General features: G+C 42.6%; 1 protein-coding gene across 1 annotated transcript in view; it reads right to left on the bottom strand.

Annotated features, from left to right (window-relative positions):
- Nucleotides 1-26,525, bottom strand: part of MBOAT1 (membrane bound glycerophospholipid O-acyltransferase 1) — an 85,534-nt gene that overhangs the window by 24,882 nt on the left and 34,127 nt on the right. Inside the window, exons 2-6 of the mRNA XM_006121826.4 lie at nt 20,799-20,944; nt 20,062-20,139; nt 14,512-14,607; nt 2,816-2,871; nt 2,007-2,061 (exon numbers count right to left, since the gene is read on the bottom strand). Coding sequence (XP_006121888.3) covers nt 2,007-2,061; nt 2,816-2,871; nt 14,512-14,607; nt 20,062-20,139; nt 20,799-20,944 — 431 coding nt within the window. The remainder of the gene's footprint in view (nt 1-2,006; nt 2,062-2,815; nt 2,872-14,511; nt 14,608-20,061; nt 20,140-20,798; nt 20,945-26,525) is intronic.

Below are 26,525 nucleotides of genomic sequence, written 5' to 3'. Positions count from 1 at the left end.
AGTAAAGTATTTAAGCAATTGGTCTACTCTAGGCCCCTGTGATGGATAGGAATAGTGCTGGCCAGCACCCAGTGACTAAAGGGTTAAACTTAGGCTACGTCTACACTGCACAGTTATTTCGGAATAAACTATTCTGGAATAGTAATTCCGAAATAGTTTATTTCAAAATAGCATGTCAACACTTCAGGGAAGCCTCAAAATTAGTCCAAGGCAGGCTTCCCTGATGTAGATGTGCTATCTCAATTTAGAGTCCCAGGAGAAATGACTTAGAATGGCTCTGGTGAGGGGGCTATTTCGAAATAGCAGAAGAGGAGCATCTACACACGCCTTGTTTCGAAATAGCTATTTTGGAATAGGTATTATGCTTCATAGAAGTCAGAATAAGCTGTCCGTTATTTCGAAATTATTTATTTCGGTGACGGCCATTATTCCGAAATAATTTTGCTGTGTAAATACACCCTTAGGTAGCTAACGGGAGTGTTGGCAGGGGGCCAGAAGAACCAATGGGATACAGTGCTGAAATCTGAATTGCATACAGATACCTTGCCTGCTCTTTTTGTGTGAAGAAATTCTAAGTTAAGTGCTAGAGGGAAAAGATGCAGTAATCAGTTTTACCATGCCTATAAAAATATTGGACATGGGAGTGAACTGGGCCTTGAAGTACAGATCAGCATGGATCGTGAGTAGGAGGGATAAGGTGTATAGTAAAACTCCAATTGTCCAGCATCCAGTGATCCGGCACTTCTGATAGTCCGGCACCAACTGGAACCCAGAAGTGCTCCGACCAGCCAGACAATTGGAGCTGCTCTGCCCCCGTCTTCCCCAAGTCTGATGCTGGTCAGTTTCAGCAGCGGTGAACTTGGGGAAGCCGAGGGCAGAGCAGCTGGGGTGCTGCCGGGTTGGTCCCGCAGCGCCACCCTCTCCCACGCTGTGCAGTTCCCCCCTCACCCCCATCCCAGACCCCTCATAGCCCCCCTTCCAGTACTCCGGCATATCTGATAATCCGGCACTTCCTGGGTCCTAAAGGTGCCGGATTATCGGAAGTTTACTGTATTTAGTCACGATTAGGGTATTTTTTTTTGTTTTGGCTGTTTGGCTAAACGTCTGAGCAAAATCTATGTGCTTTTCCTCCCCTCCCCCCGCCTCATTCACTATCTAAATTGTACCTAGAAAATCTGCATGTACTCTGTTTTAATTTGTTTTACTCAGTTGCTCTGTAACAGCTAGCAAAGAAATATGCTTTATCAAGTATATCTTTTTGTTTTATTAATAAAATCACCTTTTTTAAGACAATGATTCTTGTGTCCTGAAAGGAAACAGGAGGTCTCTGTGTGTGTGTATGTATATGCCTGCTAGCCTGAGAGGTCAGCTATCAAAGATACAGTTTGTTTTCTGCACCTTTCGTTTCTTTTTTCAAGATCTCTTGTGGCAGAGGAGCTTGGGGTATCCCTGGGGAAGGAAGCCCAAGTGATTCCTTCCTGGGTTCAAGAAGAAAGGGATTTGTTTCACTTGGTGGTGGCAGCTAACCCCTAAAGTCAATGAATCTGTGATTCTGGGGAGGTTTTGTAAGCAGAAGGTATTTAAGGTCTCTTGCAGGCCCCCATCTTCTGCACTCAGAGACACCCTGACAGCCCCTCATTAAAGCTAATGGGATTTAAGCATGTGCTTAAGCACTTTGCTGAATCTGGTTCTAAACCAGTGTTGGGCTTTCTTGATGCATTGTTCAGTCTGGGGGGTGGAGGGATGAATGAAGAACTGAGGTATGGTGGTTGGGTTGCCAACATCACAAAAGGAATTACCTCAATAAGTACTGAAGTATCCACCCTTAGCACTGCATGGATTGCAGGCAGTACCTACATTAGCAGAGGTGTTTTTCTTTTTAAGTAGCACATGACTGGGGAAAATCTGGCTCCAGACACTGAGTTAGGGATACGTTAAAAACCACACAAACCACTATTACTTTGATGAGGTTAAAGGGATACTGAGTGAAAAAAGTAAATGCTTACTTTATAGCAAGCCGATTTTGCTCAGCAGTGAGGTCCTCCGCTTGTCGACCTAAGCCTAGCAAGATAAATAATAGGCATTACACCACAAAAATCAAATGAGACTCTTCCAAAAATAACCACAGAAAATTATCCCAAGCTCAACCTTCAATGCTATAGGCAACTATTGTAGAATTGAACATCAAAAAGCCTAGTTGTGTTTCATTGTTACCAACAGTAATAACTTGAGTTCATTTTTCCATCCTTTAAGTCAAGCATGCTCATCCTCAGAAAACTACACTGAAGTACTGAAAATAGGCACTTTAGTGTTGGATCCTCCCCCTTTCCCTACAAGGTTGCCCACCCCAGGGATAGATTGACATCCCAGCCGCAAACTTCTATTTTGATTAGTCATGTTTTTAAACTCATGCCTTAGGCTAGCACTGATTCAGGAGTGAACATGTTAAGTCTTTGGGCCTGATTCTGATCTCTCATATCAGTAAGCATCAAGAGTAACTTGCAGAAAGTCAGCTGTATTACACAGGTGTCAAACACATATTAAATGATATCAGAATTAGGCCCATGGACTCCAAACCAGTCTAATTTTCAGTCCACAGAATTAATCTTCTGAGGTGTAAAAGCGTTTTTATTATTTAAAAAAGATTTAGACACCGGAAAAGTAAAGCAAAATCTGTCTGGTCTTCACAAAGCTCTGCCCTTCCTTGCTGAGAGAAACACAGTGAATTAAATTCACCCTTGGCGTAACTCCACTGAAGACAATGGATGGGAATGGAAATGTTGCCTTTAGAATAACGGGAGTTTTGTCTGCTTACCATCATGCAATTGGAATGCAAGAGTTGTGATCTTCTGTGTGATAATCATCAGGGGGCTATAACAAAGATATAGAAAGCGATTAAGATCTTCTCGTAATGTAGTACAAATCCTTCCATCTTATTTTATATGGATTATTGGATTGATTAATACATAATACTCTTATATAACATCTTTCAACTCAAAAGGATCCCAATTCAGTTAATTAGTCAAGGAAATGCAACCACCCGGGGGATCAAAGGCATTGTTGTAACAGCTTAGAACAAAAAGTGGAAAATACTATACAAGAACCAAAACTGCATGAGCAATTCAGCTGGTCAGAACATAACTATCCATGTTAGAAACTGAACCAAAATAGCAACCCTAGAGTACTGTGAAATCTTTAATTACCAAATGCAGTCAGAACCTTATTGTAGGTCTCATCCAAAAGACAGTATCTCAACACAAAGTACACTATGCTAAGTATCTGAGTTAAATAATATAACATCACTCTGATCATTTGTTTTTAATCTCTGGAGGGGGGAATGTGTCTGTTTTAGGCAGAATACAACTACCACCTAGTTCGTATACAGAGCTTAGGAATTCTCAGAGTGATATATTTTAAAAAGACATGTATAATTATTACCATTATCCAAACAGAGAAAGAGGCACAGAGGTGATGTGACGCGCCCAGTAGGCCAATGGCAAGAGTAAAGAATAGAACTCAGGCCTCCTAAGTCCCCGTCCAGTGCTCTATCAGCTAGGCAATACTGCCTTCCCTTGTGATGTTATCACTACTACTTATTACCACTACTACTACTAATAATGGAGGATGTATGTGACAGTGAAAATTACTTTCAAAGCATTTGTTTTATTCTAAGTATACATGGAGTTAATGGTACAGAAGTAGTCTAGATTTAGATAACACTCCTAAATTTTAATCCTAAATTTTAATGACTATTTTCTTCCACTATTTGATCTGAGGAAGTGGGTCTGGCCCACGAAAGCTCATCATCTAATAAACCATCTTGTTAGTCTTTAAAGTGCTACATAGTCCTGTATTTTGTTTCAGCTACACCAGACTAACACGGCTACATTTCTATCAAGTTTTAATCAGTATTTACAAAAGAGTGTTACGAAAGACATGTTTTCAGCCCTATAACAGACTTCTTGCTACTAGAAAATTCAATCTCTCTACACAGTTTCAGAAACCACTGCTATATACATTATGGATGATGTTAATGGTTAATTGCTATTTCCAGATTTTGACTGGCATATAAAACTTTCATACATTTCTTAGAATCCAAACATTTTTGGAAAGGAAAAAAAAATCTACCTCGAGCTAAATGACTACTCTAAATTAAGCTTGTTGCTTAATTAAAATGTTTCACCATATTTAACTGGATGTAATGTAAGAGGGAACAGCTGCCTACATCTTCCAATCCAATTTCTGCTTGGGATAGGGGAAAAATTATTTTCCAATGATATCTGTGGCTAAAATAATAAGCAAATGTTACCTTTCACAATGAATTTTCCAAGGAATCCTGGAACATACTGGCTCAGTCTATACTTCTAGTTACATTACAAGCTAAATATTTACAAATCTCCCAATTCAAAATCAGACCTAATGTTTAAGATTAACCATTCAATTAATTAGCCTTTTGACTGCCCCATTATAAAAATTTAAGTGATTTCTAAATGCTCAATGTGTTAAAAAAGACGGTACAGTAAAATCCAGATTAACTGAACCACTCAAAAGATTATGTTCAAATAATCAAGGTTCAATAGACCAGAAAATCATGAAGGCAGTTCAGTAGACTAAGGTTTAGATACTGTAAATTCAAATACTGTAATTGGAATTCAATAGTAGTTAAAACCCTAAATATATATCAATATTATTGTAATAATTTTATATGCAAAGAATATGTTTATCCTCATCTTCCACAGACAAACGGAATACACAAGTAGGCACAGTAAGTGTGAATTGTTCAAATTAGTTCAGCAACAATTTTTGGTTTTAAAGGCAAGCTTTTGTTAGGTGTGATTCTTGCTAATGACAAAGCTGATGTATTTTATGCTAATGTTTAAGTATCTTTAAACTAAAGAATCAAACCTAAACTAATTTACTTTTAATTGTTTATATTTAGGCACCTGCATTTGAAAATTGGGCCTCTGCTAAAAGCCAGTGAGCACTGAAATGCATACAATCCAGACGGACTGATTAGAAGTTCGTATACAAAATCAGCCTGCATTAGAACACTGCTATGATAAATGAACAGAGAAAAAAAATAGATTCTTTATATTTATATTAGGTATTTATAACATACTCATAGTACTCTATAATCAAGTACAATTCTTAAGTCTTGCATACAATTTAATCTGAAAAAACTAACATGCCATCCTCCCCCATTCTCAAATTTGAACTCCAAATAAGACAGAAAAATTATCAGAAATGACAGTCCTGATGCAGAAAAATACAAATTCCCTCTCTCGCTGTCATATATTAAAGATACTAGAGAGGAAAAACAGTGGCATAGAACAATAGCTCAGCTAAAGTTTGCAATATTCAAACAGACTCGCATTCTCTTGTCTATCCTGTAACCATCTTCAGGAAGGAAGAAAATTGTCTTGCAATGTCCCCTAAGTAGAAATCTGCTTATATCCTGACCCAGCCAAGAAATGAATCAGTCATTGTGGACTCTCATAGGATATCAGCCTCTCCCATATAAACTGCTTTGAAAGCACATGCCCATACATCTATAGAGCCTACTACTGTAATCTCTCCTCTAACTGTAAAAGTAGGATGCACCAGTCCATCTCTCCTCTCTCCCTCCCCAGCCACCAACTTCATCTTGCTTCATTTTGTTAGGAAATACACAGTTAGGACAGAGTAACTGAAAATTTGGCATGTTTCCCTTCGTGCCCTGAAACCAAGTGGGTCACCTATATCATGCTAAAAACTCTTCTGGCTTCCAACCCTTGAATCCATATGGTGCTCACTAGGGATGTAATAGTGTAGTCAATTAACCGATTAACCAATAAGTAAAGGCTTATAGGTTAATGCTATAGACTATACACATTTTTCCCCCCTACTCCTGCCAGTAAGGAGGCTGGACAGCGGCCCATCTGCCATTAGCAAGCAGGCCAGCAGCCCATCTCAGTCCTGGCTTGCACTGGGTCCGGGACCTATCCCTGGTGCAGCTCTGCATTTAAAGTGTATTAGGAGCCAGGAGGGCAGGCAGCCCAGCTCAGTTCTAGCCTGAGCCAGGTCCCCAGACAGGGGCTGCTGCCACCCTGTGCTGCTGCCTCTATATCAGAGACAACAGTGCAGGGCAACAGGTAGCTGGTCCGTGAGGGGAGCTGGTTTTTAAACTGACTCCCCTCAGAGACCTGCTCCTACCTGGATCCCCACGCTGCTGCCTCTGATAGGGTATGTCTACACTACAAAGTTAGTTCGAACTAACAGACGTTAGTTCGAACTAACTTTCATAGGCGCTACACTAGCGCTCCGTTAGTTCGAATTTAATTCGAACGGAGCGCTTAGTTTGAACTAGGTAATCCTCATTCCACGAGGATTAAGCCTAGTTCGAACTTACTAGTTCGAATTAAGGGCTGTGTAGACCCTTAATTGAACTAGTGGGAGGCTAGCCCTCCCCAGGTTTCCCTGGTGGCCACTCTGGCCAGCACCAGGGAAACTCGTCTGCCCCCCTCCCAGCGCCGGACCTCTTAAAGGGGCACGGGCTGGCTACGGTGCCCATGCCAGGTGCAAGCCTGCCAGCACCCAGAAAGCAGACCCTGCACCTGGCACGGATCGAGCCACCCACCCGATGCCCCCCAGCCCGCTCCTCTTCCCGGGACCAGGCTGGCGGCTCCCGGGAACTTGCCCGGGACCGCAAGAGGTGGGCACCCACCTGGGCTAGTGCGGACATCGTGGACCTCGTCCACGATCTTCGCACTAGGCACAGGAAAGTGGCCGGCTAGGGCAGGAGAGCTGCCAGCCTGGCCACCCAGGAGCAGGTGTGCAAGAGAATCAAGGGGGTCCACTGAGACCCCCCGACCCTGAGCCCTGAGCTTACAATGGCCGTACTGGGTCAGACCAAAGGTCCATCTAGCCCAGTAGCCTGTCTGCCGACAGCGGCCAACACTAGGGACCCTGGAGGGGATGGACATAAGACAGTGACCAAGCCATTTGTCTCGTGCCATCCCTCTCCAGCCTGCCACAAACAGAGGCCAGGGACACCACTCCTACCCCCTGGCTAATACCACTCCATGGACCCAACCTCCATGACTTGATCTCACTTCCCTTTAAACTCTGTTCTAGTTGTAGCCTTCACAGCCTCCTGCAGCAAGGAGTTCCACAGGGTGACTCTTTGCTTTGTGAAGAACAACTTTCTGTTACTAGTTTGAAGCCTGCTACCCATTCCTTTCCTTTGGTGTCCTCTAGTCCTTCTTTATGGGAACTAATGAAGAACTTTTCTGTATGCACCCTCTCCACCCAACTCCTGCTTTTAGAGATCTCTATCCTGTCCCCCCTCCGTCTCCTCTTTTCTAAGCTGAAAAGTCACAGTCTCTTTAGCCTCTCTTCACATGGGACCTGTTCCCAACCCCTGATCATTTTAGTTGCCCTCCCCTCTCCTAGCCTCTCTTTTCCCCTCTCCCACCTCCTTTTCCCAGTCTCCCCCAGTTTTGTTCAATAAAGACAGATTCCATTTTGGAAGACACGTTATCTTTATTTTGTACATCAAGAAGAGGGGCTAGGGAAGGGTAAGTGGAAGGAGGTGAGGGAGGAATGGGGCACGAGCCCCCGATGGGGAGGACTGGGCTGGCTCTGCGGGCTTTTGGGGTGGAAGCTCTCCTGCAGCCCCCCAATTGCCCCCTCTCCCCAGATGGCAGCCTGCGGCAAGTGCAGCCGGGCTGATGGCCGAGTGGTGTGATGTGCCCAGTGTGGGTACTCCGGGCAATCCAAGCCAGGGCTGCTTTGCAAGCGGGGCACCCCTGAGAACTGTCGGTCCGGGGTGGGGGTCGGGACCCTTTAAGCACAGCCCTCGGCTAGCCTGAGACAACATCTCGACGCTCTAAGTCCTCCTCTGATGCCCTGCCGGCACTGCTTCCGGCCATCCTTAACCCCGGTTCAGGGTCCACTTAATGTGGACATGCTAGTTCGAATTAGCAAAACGCTAATTCGAACTAGTTTTTTAGTCTGGATGCGTTAGTTCGAATTAGCTTAGTTCGAATTAACTAATTCGAACTAAGTTAGTTCAAATTAGCGCTGTAGTGTAGACATAACCATAGAGAGGTAGCAGCATAGAGACACAGAGAGCTCCTTCGGAGTGGGGCCAGAGCGCATTGGCTGTTGGCACCACCCCCAGGTACTATAGAATAGTCAAGTAACTGATAAGAATTCATGAGGTTAGTCGACTATTCAATTAACCGATATTTAACATCCCTAGTGCTCACCCAACCTGGTGATGGGTTCCACATAGATTGCCACTCAGTTCACAGAATGAGAAGTCCTAATGAGACACCTACCTTGGCACATGGCAGCACATTATGTAACAGTTTAGCTATATGGGTCCACTATAGCACCTGGACAGACATTTCATACCTTCCTCCCACTTAAAATAGTTCTCTTTTCAAAAGCTGAAATGTTGAGTCAGGAGATGCAGGTACACTGAGATTACAAAACTTGCTATACAATAGGCTTCACAACAGAGAGCAGCAATCTCTGCCTCTTGACAGAGAGAGAACTCATTCAATATGTCCTTGAAGATCACCGTTGTAGGTTAATGCCAGAGCATTGTGTTTAATATCTACCAGTCCCCACGGTCTGTGATTATTTGCCAAGGCAGAAGTCTGGTTTGAATAATGTTGCCAACTGTGAGGATTTTATTACAGGTCTTACAATATTTGATCTTTTTCTTAAAATCTCACTGAGCTCCCAAAATCATGTGATTATACGAGAACCTCAGCTTTTGTTGGTATTTTTCAATAAATTCCTAGTAGAGATGTTAGATAGCATGTAACTGAATAGTTATGTAACCACATCAAGTTTTAGTGGTTATATGACTATTTGATAGTCCACGGGGCGGCAGCTAGTGCGCTCCTGGCTCCGCTCCCGGGGAGCCCCCTGCAACCTTGCAATGCTGCCTCTCTATCAGAGGCACCAGCGTGGGGTGACAGGTGAGAACCGGTCCACGAGGAGAGCCAATTTAAAAACTAGCTCCCCGCGCAGACCAGCTCCCACTTGCCACCCCACACTGCTGCCTCTGACACAGAGGCAGCAGCAAGGGGTGGTAGAAGCCCTTGTGCGCAGGGGTGGGGGACCAACTCCCTGTGGACAGAGACTGCTCAAGCACAGAACAGCCCCTGTCCGTGGGGAGCTTCGATCCTCACGGACAGAGGCTGTTCCATGGGATTCCGGAGCAGCTTCTTTCTGTGGTAAGCCCGGCCCTGCTGCTTATGCCCAGGTTTATAGGTTAATCGTGTAATCGTCTACACCATGACATGCCCAATTCTTTGCCATACCCGCTGCAGAGACAAGCCTGAAATCATGAAGACTCAAAAACATACAAATACAGCTCAAAAACAGCGCCAAAATGAAAAGAACCCACATCTTATTTTTAAATTCCAAGATTACTAAATTAGGCCTGGGAGTTCTGAATACTTAGGACTGAATGCTTTTTCTTTCTTTTTCTTTCCTTTAGCTTTCAAGTAACATTTAATTATAAGTATGTCAAACAGTGTTCTTGTCATGCGAGGTCAAATGTTTCGAACTTGTAAGTAGCAAAAATGTGATTTAGTTTGAGAAGGCTGCAGAGGTGTGCACAAAAATGAGACATTAAAAGATCGAATGTATACTGACAAAGTCAGAATCTATTACTTTGTTTAGTGCACAGTTTACTGAAAGAAGGCGAAGAAGTACGTAGACGTTAAAAGAAAATCATAGTGTTCTATGGTAATAAAACCCATGAATAATACTTATATTTACAGAGAAAACCTAAAGAAAGACATTTGAAATACAGCCAATTATTCCCCAAACCCAAATCATTTAAGCTTTTTAACTGTGTTTAACTGTGACAAAAAAGAGCTTATCATGCTTTGCAGCTGCAAACTAAAGATACTAGCCCACAATGCCTAATTTGTGAATCTTATACCAACAAACAAAATAAAATATATCAACACTATTGCCAGACCAGAAAAATCAGATCAGTGAAACAGAAACTTAATTTCCCTATGCTAGGATTTATTTCCTGTCTAGTATTTGTGATACTTGTGCATTTATTTCCTTGGTCTGGAAATCAATGTGAAAAACCTCATGAAATTGTCCAGATTGTCTGATTTTTTTTTATTGAACTAGAAACTCAATATCAGCATCTCTTGTTATATTTTGTTACTTCTGTTTTCAAGGGAAACCAGGAAGTGTGGAAGCATTCAGAAGATATTAAACTGAAACTTTCATGCCCCCAAATCAGTTTCCACATTGTTTCGTGTGCAGGCAGAAATTCATTGTCACTTCTAAATAAAAATCAGAACCACTTACTTGACCTATCCCCAATTCTAAGCAATATATTTAGTTGGTGGAGTCTATTAGATAACTATTCATTATGGCTGAAAGTTTTCATTCAAAAAATGTTTCTTTCTGGGGGAAGTGTATGGGATATTAACCAGACATGGAGCTTTTCAACTCTGATTCCCTGGTCTGAATGTAAGCAGCGTGGGAGTTACCGCCCACAGTTCTTTATCAGCTTATGTGAAATCAGTGTGTGGTTTCCAGTTTCTAGTGGACAAATGCTCAGCAGAACAGTTAGGCAATGAATGAGCACAGAGTGAATGAAAAGAGTGCTATCGACACACTATAGAACAGAGACTTATGGGTAGAGCCATGTCTTGCACTGCTAATGCCCATGTTCTACCGGGTCTGTCAATACAAAGAGAACTTCAACCCCTAGAACTATCCACCCATCATTTACAATCATCATCATCATCAACAACAACCATGGGCTCAACGCTCATTGGTGTCCAATGCCTCCCTCACTATTTCCTTCTATCTTTCCCTGTCCAGTGCGGAGCGGCTTAGTTTCTGAAGACTAGCTCCGCACCAATCTATATATCATCTACCCATTCTCTGTGGGATCTGCCTCTCCTATTCGGACCATCCATTATGCTGAATACCAGGGTCTTAACTTTTCACTCGTCGTTCATTCTGCAGATGTGCCCAAATAACTGTAACTTCCATTGTATAGCCTTCTGCAGTAGGTTCTCTTTCGGCTGTATCTTCCTGTATAGTTCCTCGTTGGTGACCTTCTGCATCCATCCTATTCTCAGGATCTTTCTATAACAACTCCTCTCGAATGCCAACATCCTTCTCTTCGAATCTTTCATTATCACCTATGTCTCTCATTTGTACAACTTGCTGCTAAATAAACACATTCGAGACACTCAGCTTTGTTCCTACGCTAATCGGTTTACTTTTCCAGATCTTATCACTTACAATGCCAAAAAAAAACTTCCTTAATATATTTTCAAGAAAAACAAATATTGCTATCCAACTCTTTGCAGTGCTTAATAATTCCATACTTTGTTCTGCAATGGTGTAACAGTAAGGGTAAATCTACACAGCAGCATTATTTCGGAATAACTGATGTTATTTTGAAATAAAGTGTATGTCTACACTCAAGCCATTATTTCAAAATAATTTCAAGATAGAGGACTTCTTAATCTGATTTCTGTAACTCTCATTTCACGAGGAGTAAGGGAAGTCGAAGGAAGAGTGTTCTTCCTTGGACTTCCTACTGTGTAGATAGTGCCAAAACGCCAAATTAAGCTATTTCAACTTCAGCTGTGCAATTGATGAAGCTGAAGTTGCGTATCTTAATTTGACTTTTGCCCTGCAGCATAGAGGTGCCCTAAAAGAATACATCTAGGTCTCTAGGGGCATGTCTACACTATAGTGTTATTTCAAAATAACTCACGTTATTTCAAAACAACAAGGCGAGCGTGCACACAGCAAGCCCGTTATTTCAAAATTATTTTGAAATAACAGACTTCTTATTCCAGAATGATAAACCCTCATTTCACAAGGAACAATACCTATTTAAAAATTGCTATTTCCAAATAGCAGTAGTGTGGACGCTCCCCAGGGCCATTCAAAGTAATCACTCCCACGTACTTCCTGGAGCTCTCAAAAGAGATGGTGCATCTATATTAGGGGAGTGCCTCGGACTAATTTTGAGGCCTCCCTGTAGCATGGAGGTGTTGTTTTGAAATAGTTATTTTGAGATTTATTATTCTGAGATAACTTATTTCAAAATACCTTTGGAGTACAGACATCCCCTATGTCAGTTTCTGTTGTCAAATGTATTTTCTTTTTACAAATTGGCTATTTGACTATTGTTTCTAACTTTGGAGACTGAAATAAAACCACCAAGAGGTAAAAAAACACAGCAATGCATTAAGCATCAGAAGGTAAACCAATGCCTTTAGTGAGGCTCACTGCTAAAAATCTGCTATTAAAGTAAATTTGATTATGCTCATATTTAGGGTGGTTTGCTAGAAATGCTGCTGGTTGTATTTGCTTGTTTGTTTGTTTGCTTGTGTCCTTTGGAGTTAAGTTAGATTAAATATTTTAGCACAACAGCCCTAGTGAATGAAGTCCTCAATTTATCTACAGCAGAAATGTGGCACATGCAGTAACAAGTGCATATCTGTAGATGTGGCATATCAGTGAGACAAAAGGCCTAATTTACACATAAATTGAGGTGAAAAGGGTTCAGTCTTCAAGCTAATTCAAACATTTACCTCTCAGATGAAACTGTTAATAAGGGTGGTAATTAGTGCCAATTTTTTTATGGCGATTTTTGTGTTGTGACTTTTTCCACTCAAAACAGCACAGAGGCCCCTAGCACTTCACATAAGCCATTTCTGTCACCGCAGGCCTTCAATGAATATTTTTCAGATGGTAATGGGTTTTGCTCATAACAAACTGGATCAACTCAAACCTTTGCCTGTAACCAAAAAGTGAGAGGCATCATGGCTCTAGTCCAGCTGGGGCATAATTTAATGCACATGGGTAGTCATACTGATTTCAATCAGATTGTCACATGCACAAAATTAGACATATGTCTGAGTGCTGGATTGGGACCCAGGTCTGTTCCTAGGCTCCTGAACTTTTATAATTCCTTTGATTTTTCATTTTAAACTAATCCCTTTCTGGTAACAACTATAATATTACTACACTGAATTCCTATGTATGTTATGAAAGGGGATGATATATTATAAGTAGTGCCATTCTTATCAAGTAATATTAAAAATCACCAAAAATCAACTCACCAGCATAATCCTCTTAGCATAAAGAAGGAAAAAATATGTTGTTAAGAAAGAGTTATAAAACCTAAATAATCATAAGAACAGTTTATAAATGCCACAAAGCAAAGCATCCAGAAAAGAACTTCTCATAAAACATGCACGTTTCACTCTTTCAAAAGTGAGAAAAAACAGCTTTGCTGGTAACTGGCCATTTAAAGTGGAAAGAAACAACTCACTACATTACGCAGCTCTCTCCCTTTAAGCAAGAGAGAGGCAGATGACTCATCTCACATTGTTTTCCCAGCTTGGCAAGAAAGGCCTTCAGAATAATCCAAGGACCGTCTACCTTGCTCACTGCTTCATCAGACACTGAGGGATTGGCAGATAACCTCGGACTGACTCCATCCCCATCATCAAAGAGTAACTTTGGAATTTAACTCTCATCCCCTCTCAAGGTGAAAAAGCAGATAACCAGGCCCTCCCTCTTTAGCAAGGGGCTGCTGTGCAAAAAGACATACAAGTACATCTTGCTGGCTAATGGAAATATTGAGTCAGTCTAATATCTTTTAGCATCTTTTAACAAGTATTTCTTGAAAGACTTGAAAGTAAACAAGGTTGCAAGACTCCCTCTGTAGCACTCTTTTAATTGTACTAAATTATCATCATAAAATAATTTAATAAAAAATGATATTGTTATCTAATATATATATGATAAGCTTAGTGTTAATATAAGTATTGAGAAGTTATGTTAACTGAATGTATTGAATTCTTCCTTCAATTCTGTCCAGTGCCCACCCATGTCAAATATCCTATAAGACTTTGCATAAGCTGATGTAAGCTTTGGCTTAAGTAGGTAGGAAAACTGTTTGGATTGGGACATATGAGTATTTAACTATATTAACAGGTAGGGAGCCATTCTCACAAGCTAATACTGGAATGTCCCAAAGGAAAAAGGACAAGACATATGAATATTCTACCCTAGCATAAACCTAAGCAGTGCCTTCATGCACCTGGATACTTGGAATGTATATGATTAAAACAAGAGATAAAGGGTACATATTATCAAAAAAACAAGGTAGAAATCTCATTGGTTAAATCTAGTTTCAGATTATGTGCACAGTACCTTTTACTTGTCAACAGGTAGAATATATAAAAATACTGCTTTATAGGTATAAATTTGGGAAACACACTATGTAAAGTTAAAGAAACAATCATGCACGAAGTGACTTCCCAGAAACTGGTATCATATTGATTGTTTTTTCCTGTTTTATATTATTATTGACATATCAATAAACCTGAGTGATTTTAGTACATTTACTTCTTGAATATATTTCATAATGAACCAAATTGTGATCAAGCAACTAACTGCATAATTTATCAACAGACACATATTATATATGAACTGGATACTCACCCAGAGAAATCTGTAGTGAGAATGCCATAATGAAATATGTATATCCGGCTAATGTGACACAATGTGAGGTATCCCATGGCTACCACAAAGGAGTACCTAAACAGAACATATGAACAGGTCATACAAAACATAACTGTTACAAACTGAAGCAAAGTCAAGATTTTACATTCAGCTCGCAAACAAAAAACAAGGGTAAATGTATACATCAGAATGATAACCAAAACTGAGATGCTCAAAATTACTAGTCACTTTGGAAAATTCTGTCCTAGAATTCAAATGTTTAAAGCCAGATAATGCTTAACCAACAGCTAAGATTATCCTTTCTGTTTTGTGCACATGTACATACACACACAGGAAATATCTGAGATTCTCATATTTCAAGTCTGTAGAAAACAGGGAGAGAGAATATAATTATCCTTTAAGAATACAGAACAGCTGTACACTGTTTTCAGTAACATTTGGAAGACAATTTCTCTTGGCTTTAAATGCTCAAATATGCTACTATGGAAAGTTTTTCCACATACAAAATGTTCTTTAGGGCTAGAGAAATCCATTCTTTGGTTTGTCCTGATGAGTGTAAAATTATATTAGGCAGCATGGCTAAGCAGTAGTCTGTATTCTGACATTCTAATGGTTTAAGACAGTGATACTGAAATCTCAGTAGTTCAGGAGCCAAACAGGCGATCAGCATTACCCAGAAGAGCCACAGTATCACAAATTCATGTTTCATTATACATGGATATACTACAGTACATTTACTACAGTAAAACAATATGAGAAGGGAAATATTAAGTATTTCACATTACCATGGCTTTTTTAGATAAAATTTGGCTCCCAAACCATAGAAGTCAGCTTTAAATTATATATAAAATCACAGCAAATAAATAAATAGCTTAGTGCAAATTGATAAGTTAATTGGTTAATAACACAGCAAAAGCATCCTGATTGGTTAATAATTAAATCACACCATGTTTTAATATCTTGTACTGTAAAGAACCGCTGGCAACACATTAGAGAGCCACGTGTGCCTCATGGGCTACAGTCTGAGTATCACTGGTTTAAGGAAAATGCAGGACTATGTAGCACTTTAAAGACTAACAAGATGGTTTATTAGATGATGAGCTTTCGTGGGCCAGACCCACTTCCTCAGATCAAATAGTGGAAGAAAATAGTCACAACCATATATACCAAAGGAGTATATATGGTTTAAGGAGTTTTTGCAGCATTGCAGATTCGCAACCCTGTTATTTCCTCTCCCTCTCCTCATTATCCCTGTCCATAACAGAACAGGAAAGAGGATGCCAGTAGAGGTAGGTTGCCAATGAGAGAGCCTGGAGAAAAAGAAAAGCAGAGAAGAGACAAACAGAACCAAGACTTGGCAGACCAGAAGGGAGCAGCAGAGCACTAGAAAGCCGAAACACCAACCTGAGAAGAGAAACTGCCCCTAAGAGCCAGAGGCAAGGTGGAGGCTTGGGGGCCGACTCTGTGCTTCCAGAAGGAGCAGGGCCAGCTCCATGCTCCCGCAAGGAGTGAGGCCTCAGGTGGAAGGGGTAGGGCTGGGGGCACCCCACCTTCAATGCCTCCCAGAGCGTGCTATGCCCAGTCCCTCCCGCCCCAGCCAGCCCTCAGAGCATCCCAGAGTGCACCAAGCAGAGTTCCAGTGGCAATTTAAAGGGCCTGGGGCTCAGGCCACTGCTGGTCCTGCTGTAGCAGCTGAGAGCCCCAGGCCTTGGAGCAATTGCCCTTTTGCCTCCCCGCTTCCCCCACCCCTTCGGTGGGCCTGCTAAGAGCTCATCCAAAGCAGAGACTATCAAGGGCCAAACACATCAGCAAAACCAGCCAACTGGAGACCAGAACCATAGAGGCCAAACAGAAGGGGGCAGGCGGGAAGCTAATGATTGGGAAATCAAGGCCTTCACACCCAGCACAGCAGTGGCAGAAACTGGCGAACAGAAGACCGGGCAGTCAGACTACCAATTGCAAGGCTGGGGCCACTAGAACCAAGCCAGGACAAATCAGGCTGGGAAACAAAAGATGAAATAGCAAAAGAATGACCAGCAGAGCACAAGCCTGGAGTCGGACTTCTGTCCCTTTCAGAGAGGCAGATTTAGGCCTATCAGTGACTAATTACTACACAGGTGATGGGCTTCACGTGAGGGACCAGACGACAGCCTACAGGGTCATCTGGTTCTCAGATAAAAGGTCAGCAAGTAGCTTGGTTAGGGAGAGCTATCTGCAGATAGCAGGAAGGCTTCTGTAGAAGACCCAGTATTAGGATGAAGGGCCTGAAGGGAAATTCTCCACACCAACTAGCTGTAAAATCTAGCTGGAGACACCTGCTGTATGAGCAGAGCAAGCAACCTTATGTGGAAGAGGCTGCAGGTGGAGCCCGAGAGCAGAACCTTATTTATCTGTTTTGCGTTTGACCCACTATATGCCCTTCTGTGCAAGGGCAGCCAACCTATACAGAGGCTGGAGTAATGGGGAATAGGAAGGGGAATGCAAATTAGATTCTTTAATGTGTTCATACTGTCATTATTTCAGCTACTTTGCTTTTTACCTCACTTCATGAGAAAACTCTCCTCTGAGAAAATATACTTTTTTATATCCATATTATTAATATTCTTGTCCGTTGCTAAAGGAATGGGGATGGCTTGGGGACACAGTGTATTAAAACTGTATGAACAGGCTCAGTCCTTAAGCCAATGGCTTGTTGGTTACATTTTTCAAGCCCCGATTTAATGCATAACATTTATCATTTAAGTTACTTTTCTTGTTGCTTCTGCTAATCTGAACATGCTGTGTTTGAGCCACAAAACTACTGCTAAGAATGGGGATTGGCCCTGTTCCAACCTCCTCAGCTCGGCTAAGACTTTCAGCGTGTTCCATCACAATTTCAAACCAATGAAGTTCAAAGTATGACTCACTATTGCACTCTCTTAGCCAACAACATTTTGTAAACTGGCTACGTTTGTGTTGCAACATATGCTATTTTTTCCATCCTGATTAATTGGCTGAACAGTAAGAGCGAGAGGAAAATCCTTTAACTTGAATATATGCCCATTTCTTCTCATTCTCCTATGCAGGCATGAATAACACTGGGTTTCTAGCTGTAGATTTGGTTTCCACAACTTGAATCACTCATCCAGAAGAACAGATTGTTTCCTACTTTCTCTAAGACACAGGCAACAGTGCTGATCAAGAAAGAAACAAAGCATATTTTAGTCTCTCTGGTCTTTTTTCTCACAGGCAGTTCTGCGCTAGTTATGAACTACATCAGGATTTCTGCGTTTCAGTTCTGGCTCTGCCTCTGGCTGTGCTATGCGACCACCTTAGGAAACCCATTAAGGACCAAATTGTCAAAAGTGCTTCTAGTTATGCCACTTTTCCCTACCCTCTCCATGAAAATCTTGCTTTAGAGCTGCCAGTGCTCACTGAGGCCTGCCCCTGCCTGTTTGTAACATTCTTGGATCCTAGGCTGGAAGTCTTCCCCTTTGCATGTTCTGCACATTATTGGTCAGCAAGTAGCTGTGTTAGGGAGAGCAATTTGCAGATAGTAGGAAGGCTTCTGTAGGAGACCCAGTATTAGGATGAAGGGCCTGAAAGGAAATTCTCCACACCAACTAGCTGTAAAATCTAGCTGGAGACACCTGCTGTATGAGCAGAGCAAGTAACCTTATGTGGAAGAGGCCGTAGGAGAAGCCAGAGAGCAGAACCTTATTTATCTGTTTTGCGTTTGACCCACTATAAGCCCGTTATTGGTTGTTATGTGTGGGGTACTACACGAAAGAGCCACCATATATTGTTGCAAGTCATCCACCTCTAGCAACGAGTAGTTTGCATGCCACTTATTTAATTTTACTGCCTGCCACTGTAAGATATTTATAAATAAATCTTACTGTAAAAAAAAAGTACTAAACCAGACTCTCGATTTCCTGGAGAGAGATGATGTGAAGAACTGACAAGACAATGGTTGATGCATACATAACTATCATAGACCCTCAGAGAGCCCATACGCAATGATAAGCAAGCAAAGGGATTCTGTTTCAGGTACAACTTTAGTAACCACAGGTGTATGCCTAAGCTAATGAAGGTGAGTTCAAAAACTTGTACAAAGAGAGCAGGGCAAAAGGGTATGTGTTACAAACCAAAACTAGACCTTAAAGGAGCATTAATCCAATGGTCTACGCCAGTGGCAGGAAACTGAGGCCCACAGGCCGCAGTAGGCCCATCAAGGTAATTCACTGGTATACCAAGAGACATTTTGTTTACATTGACCGTCCATGGGCATGGCCCACTGCAGATCCCAGGGGATGCAGTTTGCCATGCCCAGCCAACGGGAGCCGTGAGGAATGGTGGCCAACATGTCCCTTTGGCTGACACTTCCCACAGCTCTCACTGACTAATAACAGTGAACCACAGCAACTGGGAGCTGCAGGAGGGAATGCCTGCAGATGGTCAATGACAACAAAACGTGTGTCAGCCCACCAGCAAATTATCCAGATGGGCTGCAGATTGCCCACCTCTGGTCTAAGCAATGCCCAAGTCAGCCCAAAACAAAAAAGTGGAGTAACACTCAGACTGCCAACTGGGATAATTCCTCTGGTGTATTATACAGACACCAATTTTCCAGTCAACATTACAACCTCCATATCTTCAAGTAAGAGCTCAAAATAACACCAAAAGTAAAAAGCAATTCTATATGCAGAGAAAGAAATGCTCAGCATGCTGAACACTAACAAAGAACTTCTACTTGAACTCTCAGACCATACAATATATTGCAAAGAGGACTATTCTACTGCCCTACAAATCATGTCTACTGATGTTTCTTGTCTTAGTACAAGAATCAGCTATGGTTTCAATGGGGTTTGCCAATTCGGATCAAGTTACCATCTGCCAATAAGATTTAGTGAGACACTAAATGTACACCTGGCTAAGGCATCTACAGTAACTTTAGGTATCTTTCTTTTTGACTCTAGCATAAAGAATAAAATCTGATAGTCCATAACTTTTACATTTGGATGGGGATTTAATGCTTTCCTGTTACCAAGGAAATGGCATCTCCAGTAGAGATGAAATTCTATGAGGCTCAGTGTCCAGTACTGAAATAATGAATTCTTTCACAAAACACAGAGTTTGTGAACTGCCTGTGATCTTATTCTGTCTAACTCAGGGGCAAATGGGAAATGCTTGAAGGCCAGGCATTTTTAAAACCAGGACACAATACTGAAGAGAGAATGTGGCTTGACGTAATCTCCAATAACAATTTCAAGACAAGAGATCTCCATGTAAATTGCTGGAGCAGCCAGAGGCTAAACTGGGCAAAGTAAAACACGCCTTTCCCCTTTTTGACAGGCAGATGTGGTACACTAACTAAAAATCCACAAATTTAGACAATGCACTGGCTGCTGTAGTTAAACCCATAAAACTACTGCAAGTGAGTGGAGATTGGGAAGAACAGAGAGATAAAGTACCAAAATGAACTTCTGTATTGCTGCCAATCTCTGGATGGAAGAGGGCAGTTCAATTCTTGGCCCCACATAACTTTACCTGTGGATGTTGGGAATACTCGCAAGGTTCATGATACCATAGCTCATCATCACCAATACAAAAATATGGACTGAGTACCTTGAAAACAAAAAGATATATATTTAGATTGTCTCAGAGTGAGACTTCAGGGCTGATGGGAAAAAAATCCCCCCTCCTTTTTTTGGATATGTAAGTTAACTAACTTAACATGGACCCACCCCATAATGCAGTTTCAAATACAAGTCCTGTCAAACCGTGTGGATCTAAAATGTTTTTTTTTAAATAACCAAATGTAATAGTCAACAATGGATGCATCTCCTTTAAAGAAGGTACCATAATCCAAGAAGGCATAAAAATATGTCTCTGATGCCTGCCAGTAAACTTGCCGTAGACGAATAAAACATATATCTACAGGAGAGACAAGGTGCATGAAATAATATCTTTTATTGGACTAACAGCCATTGGTGAGAGAAACTTTCAAGCTACATAGAACGCTTTTCATTTTGTCACTCTCACCAACAGAAATTGGATCTAAAAAGGTATTACCCCACCCATGTGGCTACAATAACACTGCAAACATACAACTACAAGTCATTTCAGTTTGTTCTGGGGCTTTGGTGGTGTGGTTCAATGGTGGTTGTTTTGCAACACTGCAATACAAGATGTCTCAGGAGTGAACACAAATAATCTAGGAAAATTGACATGAAACAAAACATAACTGCTAGCATGATTTGTTAATCTGAAAATTAAATACTCACCATCCAAAGCAGAAAACAGCAAAGTATATTCCAAAGAGAGTGGCAAAAGCATGACGAACAATGGAACTGACCTTGCTGGGACTCAAATAAATGCGAAACCAAAAAGCAGCCAACAAGGCAAACAGCTGACAGGCTACAAAATTGACCTAAAACAAAAACAAACAAAAAGAAATTTGGAATGTTATCTGGCCATTCATTGTTGGAGCTTCCATTTGTAATTCTGGAAAAAGTTATACAGAATTTTTCAGCTATGACAAGAAACAAGGTTAGATCCAAGAGGAAAAGAGTTGACCTTGTTTCATGGGCAAAGCTCCCAATAAGCACCCTTTGAAATATGAGCTTTGCTTGACTAAAAACAAAAGGATTAAAACCTCTGGGCCAGAGTGCGGGTCATTTAACAGTGCCATCCAGCAGTAATGGAAATCCCTACATGGCTGTTTTTTACCCTTCCACACAGATGGACAGAGGTGAAAGTGGGTAGAATCTTGGTTCTGCCCACCATTTACCATAATGCACTAGCTTCCTTGAGGCCTCCCTTCCCCATGCTTTACCAAGCAGCAGAGGCTGAAAACAATGCTAAGAAGCTCTGTTAATCAGAACAGAAATTAACCATGGGAATGGAATCTGCCACCCTCAAAAGCAGGCCTGGGCAAAATGCGAGCCGCAGGCCGGATCCAGCCCACCAAGCCACCGGATCCAGCTTGCCTCACCCTCCACCCGCTGCTCAGAAACACAGCTGCGGGGTGGGTTTTCTTTAAAAACTGAGAGTCCGGAGGGGGGAGAGTCGTTCCCACCCACAGAACAATCCCATTGGCTGGTTTTTGGCCAGAAACCAGCCAATGGGAGCTGGCTGTTTCAATAACAGATCGCCAGGAAGCAGAAAGGGTTCCAGAGCACAATGCTACAGCCTGTGTGGGGGACAGGGCAGGCAGCAGTGTTCCCTCAAGCTGAGGGGTGGCACAGCTTCACAGGTGATTAATCAGCCCCACCCAGTCAGAAGCTCAGGGCTCCATGCATGGAGCTGGCTGACTAGGCGGGGCTGATTAATCACCTGTGAAGCTGTGCTGCCCTGCAGCTTAAAGGGAACACTGGCTGGCAGGGAGGCCAATTCAGGAACAGGCTGCTGACTAGTAAGACTCCTGGCCAGCCCCTGCCTCTGGCATCCCAGCCCCACCCATCTCCAACCCTCTGCCCCACTCCCCATACCCAAATCCTCTATCCCTCTCCTGCACCTATATCCCCTCCCAGATCTGGCATTCCGGTCTCCTGCCCCAGATCACAATTCCTAAATCCCTGCACCCCCTCATGTACCCCAATTCCCTGCTCCAGGTCACAATCCAACCTCCTGTACTTCAGTCCAGTGCCCCAGGTCACAACTACCTCTTTCACCCACACTCCCTCCCTTACCCCAGGCTCCCTTCCGCACCCAACCTCCATCCCAGACCCTGCACCTCCTCCATTAATATCACAGACGAGTGCAGCTCTCGACCACTTTCCAAAGTCTTGGAGTAGCCCTCCATCAAAAATTATTGCCCACCCCTGCTCAAGAGTGGGGCTAGTGTGTGCAGGAGGCATAGCCCACGAGTGGAATTCACTCCCAGGAGAGCTCAGAATAGCCATAAGCCACAACGCATTCAAAATGAAATATAAAACCTTCTTTCACTGCCCTTCCACTCATAGCCCCACAAAAGCTATAGCTTTAAAAAAATCAAACTCTTTTGTTCTTTCTAAAGAATGTGTAAGGTGCACAGCCTCATCAGTGATGCACAGGATATAAGAACCAAGACTGATACGCTTAGATTTATTGCATTTTGCTGCAGTGCTTTTTTTTTTTTTTTTTTTGCTTTTTTTTTTTAACATTCACCTCGAGCTCTTTGACAACATACTAAGCTGTGAATCTGGACCAAGTTAGGATCTCTCATTTGAATTAAGGTTGCCTGAGTACTGTTAAAGTTTGACTTATTTTCACTTATTAAATAAACAGTGAGCAGACCCTGGGTTTGTTAACCTAAGGCTTGAGAACCTACACTCGTTTGTAACTCCAGGTTAAGAGCGGATGAACCCTGGGACCCAAACTGGGGCTCCAAAATCTGTAACTCATTATACATACCCAAGTCCAATTACCCACATCCCAGACTTCCTAGCATACTCCAAAATGTGGCCACCATAGAGGTCTTTTGTCCATGGTACAGTATGGAAAATCCTGACTATCCAGAGAACAAAATTGGCCTGTGTTGTTGTGAAATACTTTTAGCAGACTCCCAGCCTCTGAGGCCAATGGGGTTGCATCTACTTGGCAAAGTCAAGGCTTGAGTCAGGCTCAGACAATCCATCTCAATGGGCTCCTGAGATCTTTGTCCAAGCCCTAAGCTAGCAGTATTTGTAAACAAAAGGGGGTTAGGCCTCCGTTTGAATCCTGGGTTTATACCTCAGTATAGATATACCCTAGATCAGAGCTACTCAACATGCAGCACGCGGCCCATTTGTTTAAGGCCCGCCGGGTGGTTTGGGTTTACAGTGCAGTTTGAGTTGATACGTTTTAGTAGTTACATTCCGGGACTGTTGTGAAGCCAAAACAAAAAAGTAGTCAATACAATGGTCTTCTGTGGATATGCATTTTAGTAGCTAAATTCCTAGACAGTCATTGCTCATTAAAAGTGCTGTCATATGGGCAGAAATGGGGTAAATATCGCATTTTATTAATATCAGCAGAATTGACTTAAATGGGGCCTGCGTGTTGTGTAGTCTTGCCTTAATATTTGTATTCATGCCCGCCAGTGTGAAAAAAGCTATTTGCATATATATTTTCATGTATACGCAACCACACTTAAGTTGCAGCCCTTGGCATGTGCTGAGAATATCATTGTGGCCACCAGTGCTTCCAAAGTTGAGTAGCTCTGCCCTAGATCATATTCACATTCAGCATGGTCCTGTTAGAGTGAATGCTTTCTGGAAATATTTGGTGGTTCAACTGTTAATCAAAAGTATTTCAGTACTGATAAAATGGATATTGCTGCAGATCTAAAGTTCAAAATGTGTAGGATTTTAGATTGCGAGCTCTGTGGGACCAAGACTCCATTTGTATCTTGTGCAACTTAATAATATACAGGGAGTCCCCGGGTTACATGGATCCGACTTACATCGGATCCCTACTTACAAACTGGGTGAGGCAACCCCGCACTAGCTGCTTCCCCCCAGCAGACCAGGGAGACACGAAGCTAGTGCCCCCCGCAGCAGACCAGGGAGACGTGGAGCGGCTTTTCTCAGCAGACACCTCAGCTTGAGAATAAAGGACTGAGGGAAGGGAGGTGTGGGAGAATAAAACTGAGCTCTGGAGAAATGTTTTGCTAGAGTTTCCCCTACAATATGTACCAGTTCCGACTTACATACAAATTCAACTTAAGAACAAACCTACAGTCCCTATCTTGTACGTAACCCGGGGACTGCCTGTAGTCAGTATTTAAACAATAAAAGACATCATATGATTATGCCTGAGGAGTAAATAGCCTTCTTCCACCATGGGCAATACTTTAAGCCAGTCTGAATAAGGGAATTACTCCTCCTATATATATATCAAGCATTAAAAAAAAAGCATCTCAGAAGAAGCCATTTGCAGTGCACAACAAGATGACATACCCAGGAACAATTGTACAAATTCTTGAGCACAGGCTGCTGGCACACTATCTAGAACAGATTGCTTACATTTAGAGTACCCTTGAGAAATAGTCATGCTTAGCTCAGTGGGGTACTCCAGTGGGATTTGACAGGAGAGGAGGACATTTTCAAATTGGCAGTACAGGCAGTCCCCGGGTTACATACAAGATAGGGACTATAGGTTTGTTCTTAAGTTGAATTTGTATGTAAGTCGGAACTGGCTCCAGATTCAGCCGCTGCTGCTGAAACTGACCAGGGGCTGACTACAGGAAGCTGGAGGCAGAATTGCTCTGCCCCCAGCTTCCTGGAATCAGCTATTGATCAGTTTAAACAGCGGCTGAATCTCCAGCCTGGGACAGAACAGCTGGGCTGCCAGGTAGGTCCCTGCAGGACCAACCCGGCAGCACCCCAGCTGCTCTACCCCAGGGTCCACAACAAAAGCCTGGTCTGCTGGGGGGGGGGCACAGCTAGTGCGCCCCCCCCCCCCCCAGCAGACCAGGGACACGGGGAGCAAAGCCGCAGCAGCGGCGGAGTGCCGCGCCTCTGAGGCTTTGCTCTGGCAAAGCCTCAGAGGCGCGGGACCCTGCCGCCACTGCGGCTTTGCTCCCGGTGTCCCTGTTCTGCTGGAGACGGTCCCCAGCAGACCAGGGGCACCCAGAGCAGCTTTTCTCGCCCCTGAGGTCGAGGTGGCGGGACCGCTGTGCTCTGGGCGGTCCCGCTGCCTGCGAGCTCCGGGGCAAGAAAGCCCCATTCGTAAGTGCGGATCCGACATAAGTCGGATCCACGTTACTCAGGGACTGCCTGTATAGCCCTCCATGGCCACTGCTATAGCCCAAAGGCTCAAGCTGTGCCCCACTTACGTGGGACCATGTAAGCAGTCAATCTGCCTATTTGTTAATGTACTTGCCCCACACCTTCTCTTATGAAGCTGTACATAGGTAAGTTTTGATGGAGCTCACTGCATGGCAGGCTGGAAGGCGAGCCACTATGCAGATTCCTCAAAGCCCAACTCAACTATTCACCACAGACAGAGAGGGAGAGGACATGGACTCTGACCTGCCTACGCGTTTAAAGGACACATTACACACCCTCTTCTGCAGGCGTGTTAGTCATGGGAAACTCACCAGCAATGAGCCACAAGAAAAAACCCCAAAGTGTTTATCTTTACCAACTCACTATTTCATTGACCATTTAATCCGAGATCCTTACACCTTCCAAGTCACAATTCCTTCCTGTGCTCCTTTTGGGGCAGTACACCTAATGTTGCCCCTTACACTGGGCTAAAAGTAAAAGCAAACTGTAACCCTAACTTTCACTCTACTTTTAATGCTTAAAGGCAATTTCTTTATAAGAAGTTCCAATGCCATTGAGCTAATTTACATGGAGAGTGATAATCTTGGAGTTGTAATTTTCACTTAACCCTCTTGCCCTGAATTAAATTAACAGTAGCCTGCAGCACCATGGTTACAACATGCCATTAACTTGGCAAATCTAATTTAGAGAGCTAACAATTTAGAAGTAATTTACAGTATTTGAAAAGGAAGGTTAGCATGAGAGATTCAAAGAACAAACTGAAATAGCAGCACCCCTGAAAGTCGTTTTAAAGTAAATGACTAAGCACTAATCTAAAGGGAATGAAAAAATGGTAGTCATGGCACAGTTTGCAAGATCAAACACATTTACTGTTTCTAACTGTTTCACAGAGGCAGAAGGATGTGGTTTATAATGCTATGAGACTGCATCTTCACTGGCTGAGGGCACACAAACCCCAAAATTGGTCATCTTCTCACCTGCTATGACCCAAACTTTAATGCAGGCATTCAGTATCCTTTGCTTCATATCCTTTGCTTAACCAACTGATAAACCTACACCAGCAAGAATACGTATTTTTGTTTAGTGCCAATGTGCATAATTATCTAAAATCTGTTCCTCCCAGGTTTTGTATCATCAAAAAAAACCACTGTGCACAACTTGTTCTTGTACCATTTTCTCCTTCTATATCTTGGGCAATGTGTATTGTGATTCTGTAAATATATGCATGGCTTTTCGCCCCCTCCCTCCATTATACCCTGA

Source organism: Pelodiscus sinensis, chromosome 2 (genome assembly GCF_052426305.1).
Source record: "Pelodiscus sinensis isolate ZL-2025 chromosome 2, ASM5242630v1, whole genome shotgun sequence".
In the NCBI taxonomy this organism is placed as follows: domain Eukaryota; kingdom Metazoa; phylum Chordata; order Testudines; family Trionychidae; genus Pelodiscus; species Pelodiscus sinensis.
Note: the sequence above shows the minus strand (reverse complement) of the source record. Positions and strands in the feature narration are given on the sequence as shown.